General features: G+C 43.5%; 1 protein-coding gene across 2 annotated transcripts in view; it reads left to right on the top strand.

Annotated features, from left to right (window-relative positions):
• Positions 1-11,150: 11,150 nt before the first annotated feature.
• The window catches only part of LOC142150938 (phospholipid scramblase family member 5-like), a 31,379-nt gene continuing 17,701 nt past the window's right edge, over positions 11,151-24,828 (top strand). The window contains exons 1-3 of one of the 2 annotated variants that reach the window (XM_075206141.1): positions 11,151-11,365; positions 15,815-15,897; positions 24,485-24,651. In XM_075206141.1, coding sequence (XP_075062242.1) covers positions 15,885-15,897; positions 24,485-24,651 — 180 coding nt within the window. In that variant the 5' untranslated portion in view covers positions 11,151-11,365; positions 15,815-15,884. The remainder of the gene's footprint in view (positions 11,366-15,814; positions 15,898-24,484; positions 24,652-24,828) is intronic. The other variant, XM_075206142.1, reaches the window with a different exon arrangement.

Genomic DNA, 24,828 nt, shown 5'->3' with positions numbered 1-24,828 from the left:
AAATATTAATGAAGGAGTCAAATTGGAAGGAGAAGAAGTGATGTCATTGGATGAAGGAAAAGGAGCTAAACCAATCAGAGGGTGATGGAGGTGATGGTCAAAATCCTGGACCAACATGATTATGATTGTTTTAAGAAAAATTATAAAAACATAAATTACAGAAAGGAAATGATAATGCAAAGATTAATAAACATAGTAAGAGACAAACTGGGAAAAGGAAAAACTAAGTTCCAGATACAGAAGCGATGGTCTGAACTTAACAATGAGGAATAAGGGAAATTAAAGAAAATATGAGAAAACATTTGAAAAAAATTTAGTTTTTCCCAAATTCAAAACGTTTTCGAACTTGGGAAAAACTCACTAGTGTAAAATGTTAACGACAAAAAAATGACATTGCTACAAAAATATCTCAATAAATTATTTAATGCTTAAAATAGAAAATTAATTGTTAAAATATAAAAAAAAGATGTTTAGTTTGATATCACCTGTATGAGGAAATACTGCTGGAAGGCACTACCTCATCTACTATACCTGAACACCAGTATCTTCCGCTCCAGTGGTTAAACCAGGTAATCCCAGTGTGGAAATAAAAATTCTGTCACTCACCGGACCATGAGTGCCTCTTCACTGGTGCGTGGCTCTCCAGTATTCCTGCCAGCACCTATCCTGAACCGTGGCCGCCCGCCATCCTGATGGTCTGCGCATGCGCAGTTCCTAAGAACTCTTCTGACCTTTGCTTTTAGTTAATTTGGTTGATCAGGCAACGCTCCCTATTTAAAGCACCTGTGTTCATTACCTTGTTGCCTGATCTTGGAGTCTCATTCCCTTTGAGTCTCTGAAGGTGTTCCTGTGTACTTCTCCGTGTCTTCAGCTTCCTGCTGATTCCTGCTCAACTCATTGCCGGTTTCCAGACCGCTTCAAGTCTCCCGTGTTCTACTATGTCTTCAGTTCCCTGCTGATTCCTGCCGGTTTCCAGACCGCTACAAGTCTCCTGTGTACTTCTCCGTGTCTTCAGCTTCCTGCTGATTCCTGCTCAACTCATTGCCGGTTTCCAGACCGCTACAAGTCTCCCGTGTTCTACTATGTCTTCAGTACCCTGCTGATTCCTGCTCTAATCATCTGCGGCTTCCAGTCCGCTATTACCTCCAGTGTTCTACTCGTGTTCGCTATCTCCAGTGATTCCTGCATTGCTCATCGTTGTTCTACCCGTGTGCTGACCCGGACCCTGATTACCGCTACCACTCACCTGTGGTTTCTTTACTCGTGCTGGCGTGCAGCCGCTCAGCTGTTCCTGTATCCTCTCATGGACAGCCTGCTCAACTGAACCGCGGTATGCTTACTTTCTATTGACTGTATTCGGTTACTGCATATCCGCTTGGACTGTTCTCCACTTACCCACGGAATCCTCTATCTCCCTGAGACTGTGTTATTACTCCGCATATCTGCTGGGAAGTTTACCTCTTTGTTCAGTCGTGAGATACATATGCTAATTGACCTTTTCTATTGGCCTGGATTCCAGTAGTGAATTCGTCTCTGTCAAGCAGCGCCTGCCACACCAACATAGACTTGTGCATATTGTTTGGGATCAAGTTCATCGTGCTCTCAGTGTCTACATTCTATGTTTCCACTCATCAACACTTGTACACCTCCTCACCTATTAAGCAGTGGTACAACTTGCTATACGCAGACCACTGACTTCCCCGCTACCTACCTGCACCTGGACAAGTCTTCTCACCATAAGCAGTGGTACAACTTGCTATACGCAGACCACTGACTTCCCCGCTACCTACCTGGACAAGTCCTCTCACCATAAGCAGTGGTACAACTTGCTATATGCAGACCACTGACTTCCCCGCTACCTACCTGGACAAGTCCTCTCACCATAAGCAGTGGTACAACTTGCTATATGCAGACCACTGACTTCCCCGCTACCTACCTGCACCTGGACAAGTCCTTTCACCATAAGCAGTGGTACAACTTGCTGTACGCAGACCACTGACTTCCCTGTTACCTTCCTGCACTTCTTCACGTCCATCAAGATCCTCGTGTTCATATCTACCTAATCATTAACCAGATTGCTGCTAGTTATTGACTTTTCTATTTGCATCCTCTCACCATCTGCTGAGTCATATGTTCCGCTAGTCACCCTGCTACCAGAGAACCACTGTGTAACCCACACTACTCTGGTAAGATCATCATCTGGTGATATCCTGGGCAAAGACTCCTAGTGCCCGTGACAGTAAGATCAGGCCATGACAGACCCAGGATCGGAACCAACAGCTATAGAGATGCTGCAGTATCTGGTCACCCCTATCGAACAACAAGGTGTTCCCCAACAACAGTTGTTGCAATTTTGACAGGCTTTAGCCTCCCAAGGAACCCCTGTGCAAAATGTAGCAGCAACCGTTGAGCTTCCAGTGTCTCCATCTCCTTCCCCAGTGCCATCCCAGGTGTCCATCACTTCCACGCTACACCTGCCTACTCCTTCTAAATATGATGGAGATCCCAAAACCTGTAGGGGCTTTCTTAATCAATGCTCCGTTCATTTTGAACTTCAACCTCATAACTTCTCTACTCATCTTTCCAGAGTGGCTTATCTCATCTCTTTATTTTCCGGACAGGCTCTCGCATGGGCTTCCCCTCTCTGGGAGAGAAATGACCCTTTGTTGCAATATAGTGACAAGTTTATTTCCATGTTTCGAAGTGTGTTTGACGAACCTGGTCGTGTTATCTCTGCAGTTTCCAGCATCCTCCGACTACGCCAAGAATCTCGCACCGTAGCTCAGTATGTCATTCAATTACGGATACTTGACTCTGAACTTCAGTGGAACACTGAAAATTGATTGCTGCCTTCTGGCAGGGGCTTTCTGATAAGATTAAAGACGCACTGACCTCACAAGAACTACCCTCCTCCTTGGATGAGTTGATTTCTCTTTGCCATCGTGTAGACATGAGATTTTGTGAGAGAGATTCCGAGAAGGTAACTTCCTATAAAGCACCTCTTCGCTCAGTACCTCAAGTTCGTCATGCTCCATCTCCAGTAGTACCTATGAAGGTAGGTCGCTCCAAATTAACATCAGAGGAGAAGGAACGAAGAGTAAAAAATAGACTCTGTATCTATTGTGCTGATTCTACCCACATGCTCAACTCATGTCCTAGAAAGTCGGGAAATGCCAGGCCCTAACCAGTTCTGGAGAGGTAAAGTTAGGGTCCCTGGAGTCCTCTCCATGTTCCACGAAAGTGAAAGTTTGTTCTTTTGATGTTAACGTTTCCTCTGCTACCAAATCCTTTGACACTCAAGCACTTATAGATTCTGGAGCTGCAGGAAATTTTATCTCTAGTTCCCTAGTGAATCAATGGTCCCTACCAGTGATTTCTTGAAAGGTACCCATTACCGTTACTGCTATCGATGGATCACGTATAATTAATGGTCTCATTACTCAGAGTACGTCTCCATTGACTCTTCAAATTGGAGCCTTACACCAGGAAGAAATTTAATTTCTAATTCTTCCTGTTACTACCAGTCCTATCGTACTAGGCCTTCCATGGCTTCAACTTCATTCCCCTCAGATTGACTGGAACACTCCACAAGTCACGTCCTGGGGGTCTGAAAGTCATCATCGTTGCCTTTCTCAAGTTGTTCCACTCAAGATACAGCAATCCTCCATTTCATCGTGTCCACCGGGTCTTCCTCCACAGTATGCTTCCTTTGCCGATGTATTCGATAAGCTTCAGTCTGAACGCCTCCCTCCTCATCGTTCTTGGGACTGTCCGATTGATCTACAACCAGGCAAGACTCCTCCTAGGGGCCGTGTGTATCCACTTTCTTTACCTGAGACTCAAGCTACATCTGAGTACATTAAGGAGAACCTCCAGCGAGGATTTATTCGACCTTCTTCCTCTCCCGCTGGAGTGGGATTCTTGTTCGTGAAAAAGAAGGATGGGTCATTACGTCCCTGTATAGTTTTTCGTGGACTCAATGCCATTACCATCAAAAATCGGTATCCCATTCCGTTAATTACTGAGCTCTTCGATCGTATCAAGGGATCCCGGATCTTTACCAAGCTGGATCTTCGAGGTGCCTATAATTTAATTCGGATCAGGCCCGGAGACGAATGGAAGACAGCGTTCAACACCAGAGATGGGCATTATGAGTTCTTAGTTATGCCCTTCGGGTTGCGTAACGGCCCCGCTGTCTTCCAGGTTTTCGTGAATGAGATCTTCCGGGACCTGTTATATGTTTGTGTCGTCGTCTATCTTAACGGCATATTAATTTTTTCTCAGGATCTGCCCTCTCATCATCAACACGTGGCAGAGGTCCTTTCCAGACTCCGAAGAAATTCTTTATTTTGCAAATTAGAAAAATGTTCATTCGAGTTGCCCCAGATTCCATTTCTGGGATATATTGTCTCCGGAGTTGGCCTTCAGATGGATCCAGAAAAGGTGAATGCTGTATTACATTGGCCCAGCCAACTACTCTTCGTGCAACCCAACGTTTTTTAGGTTTTGCTAATTATTACAGACGCTTTATTCAAGATTTTTCATCTATTGCATCTCCTATAGTGGCCCTAACTCGCAAGGGGGCCAACACTAAACAATGGTCCTCCGAGGCCCTTCAAGCTTTCCAGTGTCTCAAAGAGTCCTTCTCCTCCGCTCCTGTTCTTCGACAGCCTGATGTGACGCTTCCCTTCTTCCTAGAGGTAGACGCCTCTAATGTTGGCTTAGGAGCCATTTTATCCCAAAGATTGGAGCAACAAAAATTCCATCCTTGTGCCTTTTATTCCCGGGGTCTTCTACCCGCGGAGAAGAATTATACCATCGGGGACAAGGAGTTGCTGGCCATAAAAGCAGCATTAGAGGAGTGGAGATATTTGCTGGAGGGAGCTCGTCATCCTGTAACAATTTCTACAGACCATAAAAATTTGTCATCTACAGTCAGCTCAATGTTTGAATCCTCATCAAGCAAGATGGTCTCTTTTTTCTTTTCTCGGTTTGAACTTATCATAACCTTCAAACCAGCTGCAAAAAATAAAAAAGCAGACGCCCTATCCCGGGCATTCGTGACGTCCTCAGACGTTGAAGATGGTCCTAACCATTCTATATTAGATCCCAAATGTGTTTCTCTGGCCGCTTCATCCACCAAGGTGCTACCATTTGGGAGAACTCTCGTGCCTCCATCTCTTAGGAAGAGAATTTTGTCTTGGTTTCATTCTTCACGTTTTTCTGGACATTCTGGTGAACCAAGACTTTCGAAATCCTTTCACGAAGCTACTGGTGGCCCTCTATGAGGAGAGATGTCAAAGACTTCGTGGCTGCCTGTGAGCTATGTTCCCAGTTTAAAACTCCCCGCAGAACACCAGCGGGTTTACTTCAACCACTACCCATTCCTTCCAAGCCTTGGACCCATATTAGTATGGACTTTGTTACAGATCTTCCTCCTAGTAAAAAGTGTAATACCATTTGGGTAGTGGTGGATAGATTTTCGAAAATGGCACATTTCGTTCCTTTGACCGGTTTACCTTCTTCATCTACTCTGGCTGATCATTTTATCAAAGAGATTTTCCGAATTCATGGATGTCCTTCTGAGATTGTTTCAGATAGAGGAGTGCAAATCGTCTCCAGATTCTGGCGAGCCCTTTGTAAGACCTTGGGTATTCGATTATCACTCTCATCTTCTTACCATCCTCAATCAAACGGACAGACTGAGAGAGTCAATCAAGATCTCGAGACTTTCATAAGGATGTTCTCCTCAGCCAACCAAGACAACTGGGTAGATTTGCTCCCATGGGCTGAATTCGCCCATAACAACATGTATCATGAGTCATCTTCAAGAAGTCCATTCTTTGTGGTTTACGGTCACCATCCGTCTTTCCCGGAATTTCCTGCCCTCCCTCCCACCCAAGTTCCTGCTGTGGAGACTGTTTGTCAGACCTTAAAAGATATCTGGTCTCAGGTGAAAACCTGTTTAAAAAAGACATCTGCCAGATACAAGTCCTTTGCGGATAAAAAGAGGCGGGCTATTCCACCACTAAAGATTGGAGATCGTGTATGGCTTTCAACCTAAAATATTCATTTGAAGGTTCCATCTATGAAGTTCGCTCCTCGTTTTATTGGTCAATATAGGATCATTCAAGTGATAAATCCAGTTTGTTTCAAACTTCTACTACCTAAGAACCTTCGTATTTCCAACGCCTTCCATGTGTCATTACTAAAGCCTCTTATTATCAACCGTTTCTCTGTTCCTCCTTCAGCACCTCGGCCAGTTCAAGTTCATCAAGAGGAGGAGTTTGAGATCACTCATATATTAGATGCAAAAATTTCGCGAGGAGTTCATTGTTTCCTCGTTCATTGGAAGGGCTTTGGTCCCGAAGAACGTTCGTGGATTCGGGCAGAAGATCTCAACGCCCCAGCTCTTCTAAGAAAATTTTATTCTAAGTATCCGGGCAAACCCGGCTCCATGTGTTCTGTGCCCACCTTTAAAAGGGGGGGTACTGTCACTCACCGGACCGTGAGTGCCTCTTCACTGGTGCGTGGCTCTCCAGTATTCCTGCCAGCACCTATCCTGAACCGTGGCCGCCCGCCATCCTGATGGTTTGCGCATGCGCAGTTCCTAAGAACTCTTCTGACCTTTGCTTTTAGTTAATTGGTTGATCAGGCAACTCTCACTATTTAAAGCACCTGTGTTCATTACCTCATTGCCTGATCTTGGAGTCTCATTCCCTTTGAGTCTCTGAAGGTGTTCCTGTGTACTTCTCCGTGTCTTCAGCTTCCTGCTGATTCCTGCTCAACTCATTGCTGGTTTCCAGACCGCTTCAAGTCTCCTGTGTTCTACTACGTCTTAAGCTTCCTGCTGATTCCTGCTCAACTCATTGCCGGTTTCCAGACCGCTTCAAGTCTCCTGTGTTCTACTACGTCTTAAGCTTCCTGCTGATTCCTGCTCAACTCATTGCCGGTTTCCAGACCGCTTCGAGTCTCCTGTGTTCTACTATGTCTTCAGCTTCCTGCTGATTCCTGCTCAACTCATTGCCGGTTTCCAGACCGCTTCTACCTCCAGTGTTCTACTCGTGTTCGCTATCTCCAGTGATTCCTGCATTGCTCATCGTTGTTCTACCCGTGTCAAGTTCGCTGTCTGTGTGCTGACCCGGACCCTGATTACCGCTACCACTCACCTGTGGTTTCTTTACTCGTGCTGGCGTGCAGCCGCTCAGCTGTTCCTGTATCCTCTCGTGGACAGCCTGCTCAACTGAACCGCGGTATGCTTACTTTCTATTGACTGTATTCGTTTACTGCATATCCGCTTGGACTGTTCTCCACTTACCCACAGAATCCTCTATCTCCCTGAGACTGTGTTATTACTCCGCATATCTGCTGGGAAGTTTACCTCTTTGTTCAGTCGTGAGATACATATGCTAATTGACCTTCTGCTATTAACCTGGATTCCAGTAGTGAATTCGTCTCTGTCAAGCAGCGCCTGCCACACCAACATAGACTTGTGCATATTGTTTGGGATCAAGTTCCTTCTGCTCTCAGTGTCTACATTCTATGTTTCTACTCATCAACACTTGTACACCTCCTCACCTATTAAGCAGTGGTACAACTTGCTATACGCAGACCACTGACTTCCCCGCTACCTACCTGCACCTGGACAAGTCTTCTCACCATAAGCAGTGGTACAACTTGCTGTACGCAGACCACTGACTTCCCTGTTACCTTCCTGCACTTCTTCACGTCCATCAAGATCCTCGTGTTCATATCTACCTAATCATTAACCAGATTGCTGCTAGTTATTGACTTTTCTATTTGCATCCTCTCACCATCTGCTGAGTCATATGTTCCGCTAGTCACCCTGCTACCAGAGGACCACTGTGTAACCCACACTACTCTGGTAAGATCATCATCTGGTGATATCCTGGGCAAAGACTCCTAGTGCCCGTGACAAATTCACAGTAATCTATATAATCACAATATATATTTATATGATATGTATTAACAAATTAACAAGCAGAGAAATTATTGTGTTTTAATTCTTGCACTTTAAGAAATAATTTACTTATTTTAGCAAGGTCTACGTGACCTAGTCTGATAAAAAACAGAACAATAAATAATGTATGGACAGGATGAGGAGTGCGGCCAGGATGGGGAGTGCGGCCAGGATGGGGAGTGCGGCCAGGATGGGGAGTGCGGCCAGGATGGGGAGTGCGGCCAGGATGGGGAGTGCGGCCAGGATGGGGAGTGCGGCCAGGATGAGGAGTGCGGCCAGGATGGGGAGTGCGGCCAGGATTGGGAGTGCGGCCAGGATGAGGAGTGCGGCCAGGATGAGGAGTGCGGCCAGGATGAGGAGTGCGGCCAGGATGGGGAGTGCGGCCAGGATGGGGAGTGCGGCCAGGATGGGGAGTGCGGCCAGGATGGGGAGTGCGGCCAGGATGGGGAGTGCGGCCAGGATGGGGAGTGCGGCCAGGATGAGGAGTGCGGCCAGGATGAGGAGTGCGGCCAGGAAGAGGAGTGCGGCTGTCACGGTTACAAACAGAAGTACAGCTAGGAGTCACGAATATGGTGAAAACACTGTGTTTATTTGCAGAAATGTACAAAGCAGGTAATCAAGTCTGTAGAAATAAATACCAGGTGCAAGCTGATGCAGGAAACGATATGATTGTTCAGAAACCAGCAGGTAAACAGTTAATGCAGGGAAGCAGAATGTATGAACAGATTTCCAAGCAGCATGAACCAGAGGAGCAAGGCAGGAGGAAGAGTCCACAGGCTGCAACAAGGATATGACTTCACAGGATGGAACAACAGGAAATGACATCAGGATGACAACAATAACCAGCCATGTGTGCTGGGAGTGACAGGGTATATAAAGGGAAAACCACACCCAGGTGCATGGGATAATTGGAACATGAAGGTTAACTCCTAATGCACACAATAAGGCCCAATAGCCGCACCTCTGGTGAATGGAGGTACTGCCAATACAAATACAGTGATAAAGACAAAAAGGCAGGAGCTGCCATGCAAAGCACATACAAAAGGGAGATGTAGCAGGCATATTGTGACAGCGGCCAGGAAGAGTAGTGCGCTCAGGATGAGGAGTGCGGCCAGGATGAGGAGTGCGGCCAGGATGAGGAGTGCGGCCAGGATGGGGAGTGCGGACAGGATGAGGAGTGCGGCCAGGATGAGGAGTGCGGCCAGGATGAGGAGTGCGGCCAGGATGAGGAGTGCGGCCAGGATGGGGAGTGCGGGCAGGATGAGGAGTGCGGCCAGGATGAGGAGTGCGGCCAGGAAGAGGAGTGCGGCCAGGAAGAGTAGTGCGCTCAGGATGGGGAGTGCGCTCAGGATGAGGAGTGCGGCCAGGATGCGGAGTGCGGCCAGGATGCGGAGTGCGGCCAGGATGGGGAGTGCGGCCAGGATGGGGAGTGCGGCCAGGATGGGGAGTGCGGCCAGGATGAGGAGTGCGGCCAGGATGGGGAGTGCGGCCAGGATGGGGAGTGCGGCCAGGATGGGGAGTGCGGCCAGGATAGGGAGTGCGGCCAGGATGCGGAGTGCGGCCAGGATGGGGAGTGCGGCCAGGATGAGGAGTGCGGCCAGGATGGGGAGTGCGGCCAGGATGGGGAGTGCGGCCAGGATGAGGAGTGCTGCAGGATGAGGAGTGCGGACAGGATGAGGAGAATGGACAGATGCGGGCTGATAAAGCCAGATAAAGAAATAGCATAACACCTGGTCAATGCCTAAATACAACATGGATTCTTACTAAAAGTGCTGAAATAAACATCATACGTAATTAAGAAAGACCTTGATTAGTCTAAGTAGATCATTATGTCATTTTGGGTATAAAAGATATGTGTACTAAAAATAGACTCCGTACCTTATAAAATCCCAGCTGATTCTGACATCTTTATGACATTCATGCTGTAACCTGTACCGAATAAACATCTAGGGCCTGATTCATTAAGGATCTTAACTGAAGAAACTTCTTATTTCAGTCTCCTGGACAAAACCATGTTACAATGCAAGGGGTGCAAATTAGTTTTCTGTTTTGCACATAAGTTAGATACTGACTGTTTTTTCATGTAGCGCACACACACTTGATAGCTTATTTGTACACTGAAATGTAAAGTTGATATTTGTGTGTTACATGAAAAAACAGTCAGTATTTAACTTATGTGCAAAACAGAACACTCATTTGCACCCCTTGTATTGTAACATGGTTTTGTCCAGGAGACTGAAATAAGAAGTTTCTTCAGTTAAGATCCTTAATGAAACAGGTCCCTATACTGCAATGAAGACTGTTCATCGCCTTTAATCAATATCGTTTGAACACAATGCCTTTGTATTGTGACCTCATTCTGCCAAATACATTCTGGTTGCTCACTACCTGCTACTGAGAGCTGCCCTCTCCATCAGACTAGTGCCAAACTATTCCGCATTAACCCATAGTTGCCTACTCTCCCGGAATTCCTGGGAGACTAACAAATATTTGGGAGCTCTCCAAGACTCCCGGGAGAGCAGGGCAACCTCCCGAATACTGCATGCTTCGTAGGTGAAGTGGGTGTGGGTGGGGCTAATCACGTCATCCTGGATCCGCCCCCTGCTATAATAAGCCAAAACTGGCATTGCATAGCAGGGGGCGGGGCCTAATGATACACTCAAAGTAGCCACGCCCCAAAACACGGCCAGCTTTGGAGATCTCTCAGAGCGGTGATCTCCAAAGTATGCATTAACCCCTGCCTGCCTGTCTGACTCTGCGGTCTGCAATCTCACCAGTTTTACCTATTGGTCCTATGGACTATTAACATTGACTGCATTATGCTATTACCTGAGTGACCTGTGTTCAATATACAGACCCTCCGCTTGCAGTAACTACCAATACTCTCCGGTGTAATCATACTGAGAGCCTTAGCACAGATACGTTGAGTTTTGGTTTGATAAAAGAAATTAACAAATATGACCAAAAATTCCAAACAGACGTGAGTCATGTGATCTGTGTGATAATAACACGGTGTGTACCCAGCTTTATACTGCACAAAGCAGCTGGAATATTACACACAAAACAAAGCAATAACCCAGGTTCTGCTACTATCTACACTGTAGATTCCTCTCACTCCCTGGCTGCCCCACCCTATGTTCTATGTACTATGTTCAGTATCTTGTGGCACTTACATAACAAGCCATATACCAGCTGCCAGAAAGGGACTTTCTCCACTCTGACCCGGAATCTTTTCCACATCCCTCTTGCTCAATATAATAATCTGTTCTCTTACTAAACGTCTCATCTCTGTCTAGTTACTTCCTCCCTGGCAGTCTACACTCTCGCCCACCTGACTGTATCCTGAGCTGTCTCTTTCCTGATCTACCAGGATCAGAAACAAAGGTCAGTGTCTGCTCGCAGCTTTTATCCCCTCCAACGTTGTCACCAACCTGCTGAGCCCCCAACAGTCATCCAGGGATCTGTGTTATGCTGATGTCACAAAGAAGCATAACTATATCCCCGTATTGTTCTGTATATCTTTATATATACTCCTATAACCCTGTGTCCCTCCATAGTAATCCTGCACTATATCATGTATTGTTCTGTATATCTTTATATATACTCCCAGTACCCTCTGTCCCTCCATAGTAATCCTGCACTATATCCTGTATTGTTCTGTATATCATTATATATACTCCCAGTACTCTCTGTCCCTCCATAGTAATCCTGCACTATATCCTGTATTGTTCTGTATATCTTTATATATACTCCTATAACCCTGTGTCCCTCCATAGTAATCCTGCACTATATCCCGTATTGTTCTGTATATCTTTATATATACTCCCAGTACTCTCTGTCCCTCCATAGTAATCCTGTACTATATCCATGTATTGTTCTGTATATCTTTATATATACTCCCAGTACCCTCTGTCCCTCCATAGTAATCCTGCACTATATCCTGTATTGTTCTGTATATCTTTATATATACTCCTAGTACTCTCTGTCCCTCCATAGTAATCCTGTACTATATCCTGTATTGTTCTGTATATCTTTATATATACTCCCAGTACTCTCTGTCCCTCCATAGTAATCCTGTACTATATCCATGTATTGTTCTGTATATCTTTATATATACTCCCAGTACTCTCTGTCCCTCCATAGTAATCCTGTACTAAATCCCTATATTGTTCTGTATATCTTTATATATACTCCCAGTACTCTCTGTCCCTCCATAGTAATCCTGTACTATATCCTGTATTGTTCTGCATATCTTTATATATACTCCCAGTACTCTCTGTCCCTCCATAGTAATCCTGCACTATATCCTGTATTGTTCTGTATATCTTTATATATACTCCCAGTACTCTCTGTCCCTCCATAGTAATCCTTTACTATATCCTGTATTGTTCTGTATATCTTTATATATACTCCCAGTACTCTCTGTCCCTCCATAGTAATCCTGCACTATATCCTGTATTGTTCTGTATATCTTTATATATACTCCCAGTACTCTCTGTCCCTCCATAGTAATCCTGCACTATATCCTGTATTGTTCTGTATATCTTTATATATACTCCCAGTACTCTCTGTCCCTCCATAGTAACCCTGCACTTTATCCTGTATTGTTCTGCATTACTTAATATATACTCCCAGTACCCTCTGTCCCTCCATAGTAATCCTGCACTATATCCTGTATTGTTCTGTATATCTTTATATATACTCCCAGTACTCTCTGTCCCTCCATAGTAATCCTGTACTATATCCTGTATTGTTCTGCATATCTTTATATATACTCCCAGTACACTCTGTCCCTCCATAGTAACCCTGTACTATATCCTGTATTGTTCTGTATATCTTTAAATATACTCCCAGTACTCTCTGTCCCTCCATAGTAACCCTGCACTATATCCTGTACTGTTCTGCATATCTTTATATATACTCCTAGTATACTCTGTCCCTCCATAGTAACCCTGCACTATATCCTGTCTTGTTCTGTATATCTTTATATATACTCCCAGTACTCTCTGTCCCTCCATAGTAATCCTGCACTATATCATGTATTGTTCTGTATATCTTTATATATACTCCTAGTACTCTCTGTCCCTCCATAGTAATCCTGTACTATATCCTGTATTGTTCTGTATATCTTTATATATACTCCCAGTACTCTCTGTCCCTCCATAGTAATCCTGTACTATATCCATGTATTGTTCTGTATATTTTTATATATACTCCCAGTACTCTCTGTCCCTCCATAGTAATCCTGTACTAAATCCCTATATTGTTCTGTATATCTTTATATATACTCCCAGTACTCTCTGTCCCTCCATAGTAATCCTGTACTATATCCTGTATTGTTCTGCATATCTTTATATATACTCCCAGTACTCTCTGTCCCTCCATAGTAATCCTGCACTATATCCTGTATTGTTCTGTATATCTTTATATATACTCCCAGTACTCTCTGTCCCTCCATAGTAATCCTTTACTATATCCTGTATTGTTCTGTATATCTTTATATATACTCCCAGTACTCTCTGTCCCTCCATAGTAATCCTGCACTATATCCTGTATTGTTCTGTATATCTTTATATATACTCCCAGTACTCTCTGTCCCTCCATAGTAATCCTGCACTATATCCTGTATTGTTCTGTATATCTTTATATATACTCCCAGTACTCTCTGTCCCTCCATAGTAACCCTGCACTTTATCCTGTATTGTTCTGCATTACTTAATATATACTCCCAGTACCCTCTGTCCCTCCATAGTAATCCTGCACTATATCCTGTATTGTTCTGTATATCTTTATATATACTCCCAGTACTCTCTGTCCCTCCATAGTAATCCTGTACTATATCCTGTATTGTTCTGTATATCTTTATATATACTCCCAGTACTCTCTGTCCCTCCATAGTAACCCTGTACTATATCCTGTATTGTTCTGTATATCTTTAAATATACTCCCAGTACTCTCTGTCCCTCCATAGTAACCCTGCACTATATCCTGTACTGTTCTGCATATCTTTATATATACTCCTAGTATACTCTGTCCCTCCATAGTAACCCTGCACTATATCCTGTCTTGTTCTGTATATCTTTATATATACTCCCAGTACTCTCTGTACCTCCATAGTAATCCTGCACTATATCCTGTATTGTTCTGTATATCTTTATATATACTCTTTGTACTCTCTGTCCCTCCATAGTAACCCTGCACTATATCCTGTATTGTTCTGCATATCTTTATATATACTCCCAGTACTCTCTGTCCCTTCATAGTAATTCTGCACTATATCCTGTATTGTTCTGTATATCTTTATATATACTCCCAGTACTTTCTGTCCCTCCATAGTAATCCTGTACTATATCCCGTATTGTTCTGTATATCTTTATATATACTCCTAGTACTCTATGTCCCTCCATAGTAATCCTGCACTATATCCTGTATTGTTCTGTATATCTTTATATATACTCCCAGTACTCTCTGTCCCTCCATAGTAATCCTGTACTATATCCTGTATTGTTCTGTATATCTTTATATATACTCCCAGTACTCTCTGTCCCACCATAGTAATCCTGTACTATATCCTGTATTGTTCTGTATATCTTTATATATACTCCCAGTACTCTCTGTCCCTCCATAGTAATCCTGCAGTATATCCTGTATTGTTCTGTATATCTTTATATATACTCCCAGTACTCTCTGTCCCTCCATAGTAATCCTGCACTATATCATGTATTGTTCTGTATATCTTTATATATACTCCTAGTACTCTCTGTCCCTCCATAGTAACCCTGCACTATATCCTGTATTGTTCTGCATATCTTTATATATACTCCCAGTACTCTCTGTCCCTTCATAGTAATCCTGCACTATATCCTGTATTGTTCTGTATATCTTTTATATATACTACCAGTACTCTCTGTCCCTCCATTGTAATCCTGCACTATATCCAGTATTGTTCTGTATATCTTTATATATACTCCCAGTACTCTCTGTCCCTCCATATTAACCCTGCACTATATTCTGTATTGTTCTGTATATCTTTATATATACTCCCAGTACTCTCTGTCCTTCCATAGTAATCCTGCACTATAACCTGTATTGTTCTGTATATCTTTATATATACTCCTAGTACTCTCTGTCCCCCCATAGTAATCCTGTACTATATCCATGTATTGTTCTGTATATCTTTATATATATATATATATATATATATATATATATATATATATATATATATATATATACTCCCAGTACTCTCTGTCCCTTCATAGTAATCCTGCACTATATCCTGTATTGTTCTGTATATCTTTATATATACTCCTAGTACTCTCTGTCTTTCCATAGTAATCCTGCACTATATCCTGTATTGTTCTGTATATCTACTATATAAATGCCTAGTGGTGTGTGTGAAAAAAAAAAACAAAGCTGCAGCGCCACCTGCTGGGCAGAGTTATACACTGACCTATATATTTCTTGAAGGAGAAGTGACAGTTGGGAGTGGTTGGTGGTTGCCGGGGGTGACAATGGGGAGTTTTTAACACCTTAAGTAGCTTGATGAAGGATGTGGCGATGAAGATGAAGGATGAGGTGATGGAAAAAAATGATGAGGTTGTGACATGTGGACAAAACCACGTTAAAAAAGGGCGCTTGCGTCGGGAAGTAACGCTCTTCCCCTGAGGAGGCCTGGGCTAGGCCCAAATTTATGACAAGAACCTTTTTAACACCTTAAGTAGCTTGATTTGACTAGAATGCATGAGTATCATGCACGGGTTAATTTGTCTTTATATATACCCCCAGTACTCTCTGTCCCTCCATAGTAACCCTGCGTATATCATGTTTCAGGAAGTATCCCCTGCAGAATCAGAACTTCTACGTTTCCTAAGTACATTCAGGTGATCTTGTCTCTGTCTAAATGTATTCAAAAGGTGAGCTGTTAATTATGATATCATATTTTTATTTTTATGTAACTGTTAGAGTGTAAGCTCTTCAGTCCAGAGCATAAGTTTATTTCTTTCTAGTATTGCAATTATTTTTCTACCATATTAGTTGTAAGTTCTGGGGATGATCAGTTTCTAAATATTTGTAACCACTAATACAGCGCTCTATAATCCTAGAAGCAGCCAAAATCTTGAAAAAAGGGTATACAGCCTAAAAGGATCTATATGGACATTGTAATATCAAGACATTCAGCGCTAGCTAGTTCTCCCAGAACAACAACGCAGATGATCGATATATATTGAAAATTTCACAATGATAGAAACAATTATTGTATAAAATAAGTTCATGTAGCAGTCTCTATCTTAATGGAGGATTAGAGATGATCATTCCACGCTGTAAATGGTTTACTTCAAAACAAAATTCACCTCCCCATCACCTTCGTGGTAGTAATTTAAGGTGGACTCCTACCAGATTGATGGGTAATATGAGCTTGTAAGTATTTGAAGGACTTCTCCCAACTCGAGATCTCCTTATAGCGTGTATCTCTCTGTTCGTTTCCTCTCCAGCAAAGATGACACCAGTATTATATCTAGGGATGTGCACCGGCCACTTTTGGTGTTTTGTGTTTTGGATTCGGATTTGCTTGAGGTTTTGGGTTCGGATTTGTTTCGCAAAACACTTGACGAAAGGTTTTGGTTCGGATTTAAGGTTTTGGATTCGGATTTATTTTGAAAAAAACATAAAAAGTGTTAAAAATAAGTTTTTTGGTTTATTTTCACTCCTACGCTATTATTAACATCAATAACATTCAATAACAATCATTTCCACTAATTCCCAGTCTATTCTGAACACCTCACACCTCACAATATTGTTTTTAGTCCAAAACGTTTCACCGAGGTAGCTTTCTGGACTGCATAGTGCAGTGGTCCCGGTACACATTTTGGTACCGGGGCCACAATACCTCCGCCTTCAAATGGTCTGAATTCCACTGCACAGCTGCCTGTTCCTACATCCTCTGCAGCATATACAGGGTGTAGTTTGAGCGTGTCAATACCTCTTGTTTTTGACGATGACAGGTCATTTTCATTAATTTATGATTTGGCAGCAACAGTCAACGTTGTTTAATATCTGATACGCCTCTATCTGGACTGCATAGTGGAGTGGCCCCGGTACCCAATTTGGTACCGGGGCCACAATACCTCCTCCAACTTTCAAGTGTAGTGTTTATAATTTATAAAAACAACAGTAGTTATAGCACGTCAATAACTCTTGTTTTAGACGACCATGGTACAGAGCATTCATCATTGAGATCCCATCAAGTATGTGAAAGACAGACAGGGTCGAAGTGTTATTTGTTGACTTTGTTAACCCAAAAATTGTCGCTGTTGCAAATATTCGTGCAATGAAGAGTAACTTTTTCATTTAAAGGCTCAAGCTTTCAAGTGTAGTGTTTATAACTTATAAACACTACAGTAGTTCAAGCACGTCAATACCTCATGTTTTTGATTATGACAGGGCATTTTACTTTTGGTTTAATTTGTTGAATTTGTTTTAATTTTGTTTTACTTTGTGCTCATGGCAAACGACTGTTGAATGGTCAAATAATGGCAATATAAGAGTTGCAAGATGGAATTGTCCTTGGGCCCTCCTACCCACCCTTATGTTGTTGAAATAGGACATGCACACTTTAACAAACCAATCATTTCAGCGACAGGGCCTACCAAACAACTGTGGCTGAAATGATTGGTTTGTTTGGGCCCCCACATCAAAAAAGCTATTCATCTCTCCCTGTACAAACTAAACAGGCTCTACTGAGGCAAGATGTCGTCCTCATCCTCAACCTCTGATTCCTCTCCCCCTACAGTGTGTACTTCCTCCTCCTCACACATTATCAATTCGTCCCCGCTGGACTACACAACCACAGGTCCCTCTGTACTATATGGAGGGCAGTGCTGTACTTTATTGAGGAATTGATAATTCATTTTTATGAACATCATTTTTACAACGTTATGAGGAAGCAACCTCCTTCGCCGCTCACTGACCAGGTTCCCCGCTGCACTAAAAACTCTTTCCGAGTACACACTGGAGGGGGGACAACTCAGGTAAAATAGAGCCAGTTTGTACAGGGGCTTCCAAACTGCCTTTTTTCCCTGCCAGTAACAATATGGACTGTCTGACATGTCTATTTGGATGGTGTCAGCAAAATAATCATCCACCATTTTTTCTATTGTGACAGCATCCAATGCAGCAACAGTAGACATGTCTGCAATGATTGGCAGGTCCTTCAGTCCGGACCAGATGTTATCAGCATCCCCGCCAGCGGCTCTTTTAGGAAAACTGAGCTTTTTCCTTGCAGCCATAGATGTGGAAGAAAATGAGGGTGGAGCTGTTGGCATGTCACGGTCCTCTACAGAGGACAATCTCCTGACCAGCAGGTCTTTGCACCGCTGCAGACTTGTGTCCACCGGAAACAGAGACAAAACATACGCTTTAAACCGAGGATCGAGAACGGTGGCCAGAATGTATTCCTCTGCCTTTAAAATAGTGACCACCCGCGGATCCTGGCAAAGCGTACGAAGGGCTTCATCCACAAGAGCTACATGCTTGGTGGAATCGCAATGGTTAACCAGCTCCTCCCTCACTTTCTCCAGCTGCTTCTGCAACAGCCTGATCAGAGGAATCACCTGACTCAAGCTGGCAGTGTCGGAACTGACTTCTCGTGTGGCAAGTTCAAACGGCTGGAGAACCTTGCACAACACGGAAATCAGTCTCCACTGCACTTGACTCAGGCGCATCCCCACTCCTTTTCCTATGTCATAGGTGGCGGTGTAGGCCTGAATGGCCTTTTGCTGCTCCTCCATCCTCTGCAGCATATAGAGGGTGGAGTTCCAGTGCGTCACAACCTCTTGTTTGAGGTGATGGCAGGGCAGGTTCATGCTTTTTTGATGTGCCTCGAGCCTGCGGTAGGCACTGGCAGAATGCCCAATGTGTCCAGCAATTTTGCGCGCCACCGCAAGCATCTCCTGCACACCCCTGTCACTCTTGAGGTAATGCTGCACCACCAAATTAACGATGTGGGCAAAACATGGGACGTGCTCAAAATTGCCCATATGCAATGCCCGCACAATGTTACTGGTGTTGTCTGACACCACAAATCCCCAGGACAGTCTAAGTGGGGTAAGCCACTGGGAGATAATTTCCCTCATTTTCTCTAATAGGTTGTCAGCGTTGTGCCTCTTATTAAAGCCTGTAATACACAATGTTGCCTGCCTTGGCACGAGCAGACGTTGTGTAGATGCTGCTACTGATGCAGCTGCTGCTGTTACTGCGGAAGGGGATGCATCTACCCAGTGGGCTGTCACAGTCATATAGTCCTTCGTTTGCCCAGAACCACTTGTCCACATGTCCGTGGTTAAGTGGACAGTGGGTACAACCGCATTTTTAAGAGCACTGAGGACACTTGCTCGTACTTCTCTGTACATCTTTGGTATCGCCTGCCTAGTGAAGTGGAATCTCGATGGGATTTGGTAACGGGGACACAATACCTCCATCAACCCTCTAAATCCCACTCCACTGATGGCGGACACCGGGCGCACGTCTAACACCAACATAGCAGTTATAGCCGCAGTTATACGCTTTGCGATAGGGTGTCTACTATAGTATTTTGTGGTCATGGCAAATAACTGTTGGACGGTCAATTGTTTTTTGAAAGACGTAGCGGTCTTACGACTTCCCCTCTGGGAAGATGACCGACTAACAGCAGCAACAGCAGCAGTGGCAGTAGTAGGCGTACCGCTGCAGGATTCCTCGGATGAATCCCGTATAGAAGAGGACTCAGTCTGGCTGGTGACATGGCCTGCAGTTCTAAATCTGATGGAGATCGTGGAGGAAGTTGACGAGGAGGGTGTTGGTGGTGTGTATCCAACAGGACCAAGGGATTTAGGTGTCCCTGTACTGATGACGGTCCTAGGCCCAGTTCCTGAACTAACCACTGAACTATGAAGGTTATTTAGGTGACGTATAAGGGAGGATGTCTCTAGGTGGGCAAGATCCTTACCCCTGCTTATTTGAGCTTTACATAAGCTACATATGGCCATACACTGGTTGTCCGGATTTAGATAAAAATAACTCCAGACCGAAGAGGTGCATTTTTTTGTCTTCTGACCAGGCATGACGATGGGCTTTCTCATCCCATGGACATCAGCTGTTTCCCCCCCTGGTGCCTCATTTACAATAACCACATCACCATCCTTATCATCAAGTTCCTCCACAGCGCCAGCTACATCATTAGCCTCCTCCCGGTGTACAACATTGACACCTTGATTATCCAAATCTGGATCTACACTGTGGGTGATCATTCCAACATATGCAGAGGGTGTGCTGCAAATGCTGGATGGAGTCACCTCTTTCCGTACAGTGATGGGAAGGTCAGGCTTCACAACCAACAACACCCTTGGACTCGCCTTGGGGATTTGTGATGTCATCTGTTTAGAAGGCAGAGTTCTTTGCTGTTTTGTTGTTGTTGCTGACAGCATAACTCTCTTAAATTTTTTGTAGGGGGGGGGAGGAGGGGAGCTTAGATCCTTGGGTGAAGCTGGACCACTAGTCATGAACACGAGCCAGGGCCTAAGCCCTTCCTTGCCACTACGTGTCGTAAATGGCATATTGCCAACTTTACGTTTCTCCTCAGATGATTTTAAGTTTCTCTTTTTGCTACTTTTTGAGGACTTGGGCTTTTTGGATTTTACATGCCCTGTACTAGGAGATTGGGCATCGGGCTTGCCAGACGACGTTGATGGCATTTCATCGTCTATGTCATGACTAGTGGCAGCAGCTTCAGCATTAGGAGGAAGTGGGTCTTGATCTTTCCCTACTTTATCCTCCAAATTTTTGTTTTCCATTATATGTAGCACAAGAGAGCGTACCCCTAAGCCACACACACTCGGCAAAGCCTTTACAAATTATATGCGGCACAGGAGAGTACCACTGGACTTATACTGCTGAATCAGTGAACTTTGTAATATATCAGTACCACTGGAATTATACTGCTGAATCAGTGAACTTTGTAATATAGCAGTATCACTGGACTTATACTGCTGAATCAGTGAACTTTGTAATATATCAGTACCACTGGACTTATACTGCTGAATCAGTGAACTTTGTAATATATCAGTACCACTGGACTTATACTGCTGAATCAGTGAACTTTGTAATATAGCAGTACCAATGGACTCATACTGCAGGATTGTTTTTGGATATTTTATTTCAATTTATTTTTTTTATAATTACTTTTTTTTTTTTTTTATAATTTTTTTTAATTTTTTTTTTTAACTTGGGAATAATGGGAAAATAACTATGCCCTTAGAAGGACAGAGCACAGCACAGGACACAGCACCACTGGACTGAACAGGACACAGCACAGCACAGCACAGCACAGAACTGAACAGCACAGCACGAGATATAGCAGGACAGAGGACCACCTAACACACCCTCCCTCTGCCCTGATCAATGCCCGAGTGAAGATGGCGGCGACTAGCAGGGAATTTATAGGATCCGAGTATCGCGAGATCCGACAGCGGGATTATGACTCAGAGCCTCAGTTCCAGTTTTGCAATTGGCGGAAATACCCGGATCTGTCTCGGATCCGGCTCAGATCGGCAACGTTCGGGTGGGCTCGGATTTCAGATATCCGAGCCCGCTCATCTCTAATTATATCCCAAGAAAAAAATAAATGGGATCTATCGTAATATTGTTAAAACACTTCACAATTTATTAAAAATAATAAAACATAGAATCACATTGATGTGTGTATGCTCCTACCAGAACTCAGATTCTTATCGCATATAGTGTAGAAGTCAACCCCGGGATAGTTTTCTCCACTTCTATGTCATAAAATAGATATCGGGCAGACTATCACCACATCTCCAAAGATCAGTCTTATCACGCTGACGCATTTCAACCGTCTCGCGGTCTTTGTCAAGGAGATAGAAGATTGTTTCTATCATTGTGAAATTTTCAATATATATATCGATCATCTGAGTTGTTGTCCTGGGAGAACTAGGTAGCGCTGAATTTTTTGATATTACATTGGCCATGATGATCAGTTTCTATTGACATTGAGACTTAAGTTGATTTAGAATGTCCAATCAGATTGGATCTGTTCAGCAGTTGTTCCCAAGCTGAGACATCAGCCAGTACCTGTAGTTGCCGCTGGCTGGATTTTCTGAATCTTCCACCTTATTACCAATCTGGGGCCGCTCTTCTCCTCCGTTACATGTACGTCCGGTGCCACCTCCTAGTACCAGAAAGACGTAACTCCCTGAGAATAAACATTTGCTACATTTCAATTCCTTTGTGTAATAAGGAGAACAAACTTATTTTCCATCTTCTTACAAGTCTATTATATTGGGTGCAGGTAATGTTTTCCTCTATCCAGGTCCACTGCCACTGTTGGCCAATTTTGCTAATTGTGGGGTGGTCATTATAATGGATGGTTATAAAGTCCTTGTGCAACTTTAAGCTTCAATCATTTTAATGTTTAACACCTTGTGACGGAGCAGTTAGGGCCATGGCAGGACATGCATGGACTTGTAGTTCCACAATTGTCAGACAGGTTGTTTACCAAGTTTTAGATTATTAACCACCGCACCAGGTAATCACAATCCCAAATCTAATTATATCTGCGACAATCGCAGCAATAACTAATAACGGATTGGTACACCCAATACATGAATAGTTAATATGGATTTTAAAAGATCCTGTAGATTGTAAGCTTGCGAGCAGGGTTCTCTTACCTCGCTGTCTGTATGTATTACCCAGTATTGTCTTACTAATGTTTGTTCCCAATTGTAAAGCGCTACGGAATCTGCTGGCGCTATATAAATAAATGTTGATGATGATGTTGATGATAGGAGGAGAAGAACGTGACTATTTGGGACACTCTGTGGTCTATGTTTATTCACATTATTAAAACATTATCTTTTAATAGAATGATTAAAATAAATAAGGAAAAAATTATCCCATTATTGTCCTGAGTATGACTAGTAGCGCAATAGTTAAAAATAAATTGGTAAAAGTTATATACAGTGATATAAATTGTGTGAATATAATGGCAGCGCTGCCGCCAAGGCTCACTGTGTGAATATAATCAGGTTAGTATATGCTGATATCCTTGGCTTATTCATTCCAATGTATTAATGTCCTTTTAGCTGTCTTGCACATTCACACGGTTTTGTTAACCTAGTCTTATATTATGTATTGTACGCCCTTAGATTGTACGCTCCTCTGAGCAGGGCCATCTCTCCTCCTGTTTCCACCACTTCTAACTCTGCTCTCCAGCTACTTAGCCCTCCTCCTCGAGGGTCCTCCACCCCACGTCCACTCTCCCTCCCTCCTCCCCTCTGGGGATCTCCCTGCCTTCCGCACCCTCCTTCTTGGGCCCCGTCATTTGCGGATCCTCCCTCCTTCTTCCCCGCCCTCTCTAGCTGTGCATTGAGCTTACTGAGTTACTGTGCTTATGTTTACTGTACTGTGCTGTTTCACCTTGTATTGTTATTCGTTTGTCCCTGTACGGCGCTACGGACACCTTGTGGCGCCATATAAATAAAAATTAATAATAATAATGTATACTTATTATAGTGAGCGAGCAACAGGAATACACATTACTGCCCTAGGCTCTTATTATCTTAGAGACAATCTCCTGAGTAGGGAATAGTAGTTGTATATAATTATTATAAACCTGTTATTTATAGGCTAATATCGTCACAGCCTCTAGTATTGATCACCCAACCTAGGAGGATGTTAGTGGTGGTTCAAACAGTGAATTACTGAGCTGACAATACATTAGTAGGAAGTTATAATGATGCTGATAATAATTTAGCTGATTCTGCCTCCATATAATAGTGACACGCTCCAGCTCTTAATGTATTAGATTGGATCCCATAAATGCAGATCAAGCCCCCTCTTATATTGTTTAGAATTGTCAGGACCCCGTGTTAGTATCAAACAGGGTAGTCAAAGGACAGCTTATAAGGTGACTAAATTTCCGAACACAGCGAAGCGAATGCCGACGCGCGTTTCGCACACTCAAAAAAACCCTTTTTAGGACCTTAATACATTGGAATTAATAAGACAAGGATATCAGCATATACTAACCTTATAATATATTATATTATATATCCTGGTCTTCGACATCTCCTGCAGGTAAGAGTCCTGGTTTTATAGTGTTCCACCTAACTTTGTACCCCATAATTTGTTTTTAACTATTGCGCTACTAGTAACACTCAGGATAATAATGGGATCATTTTTTCCTTGTTTATTTTAATCATTCTACTAAAAATAATGTTTTAATAATGTGAATAAACAAAGATCACAGAGTGCCCTAAATAGTCATGTTCTTCTCCTCCTATTTACCTCAATCTGATGCTGGAACTATCACAGTTTGAGGATCCGCAGTATATATCTAGTTTACTTCTCGTTGAGGTGGAGGCACTGGAGACGTTCCAGTCACTGTATTCCACATTATGGAGGCATCTTCTGTTCCATTCACTGTGGTTTCTGCTGCTGTTCTTACAGATTCTGGATCAGTGCAATTTCCTACAGCCCCCCAGAGTGAACCCCCCAGCTATGATTCTATTGCACCATGCGCCCCTCCCATTATGTATCCACCGGCTGCTCCCTACCCTGCCCTACGCAACATGGAATTTAAGGGAGGACCTCCTGGTCTTCAGCATCTCCTGCAGGTAAGTGTCCTGCTTATTTTATAGTGTCCCACCCAAAGTCGTACCCCATAATGTAGAGAGATGGTCTGCTGAGATTACAACTTACACAGGGAGTGATTGTTGCAGTATTTCTCAGTATATATCTCTCTTCTCCTATATTCTATAGACTATAAGCTCTTTTGGGTGAGGACAATTTTG

Source organism: Mixophyes fleayi, chromosome 4 (genome assembly GCF_038048845.1).
Source record: "Mixophyes fleayi isolate aMixFle1 chromosome 4, aMixFle1.hap1, whole genome shotgun sequence".
Taxonomy (NCBI): domain Eukaryota; kingdom Metazoa; phylum Chordata; class Amphibia; order Anura; family Limnodynastidae; genus Mixophyes; species Mixophyes fleayi.
Note: the sequence above shows the minus strand (reverse complement) of the source record. Positions and strands in the feature narration are given on the sequence as shown.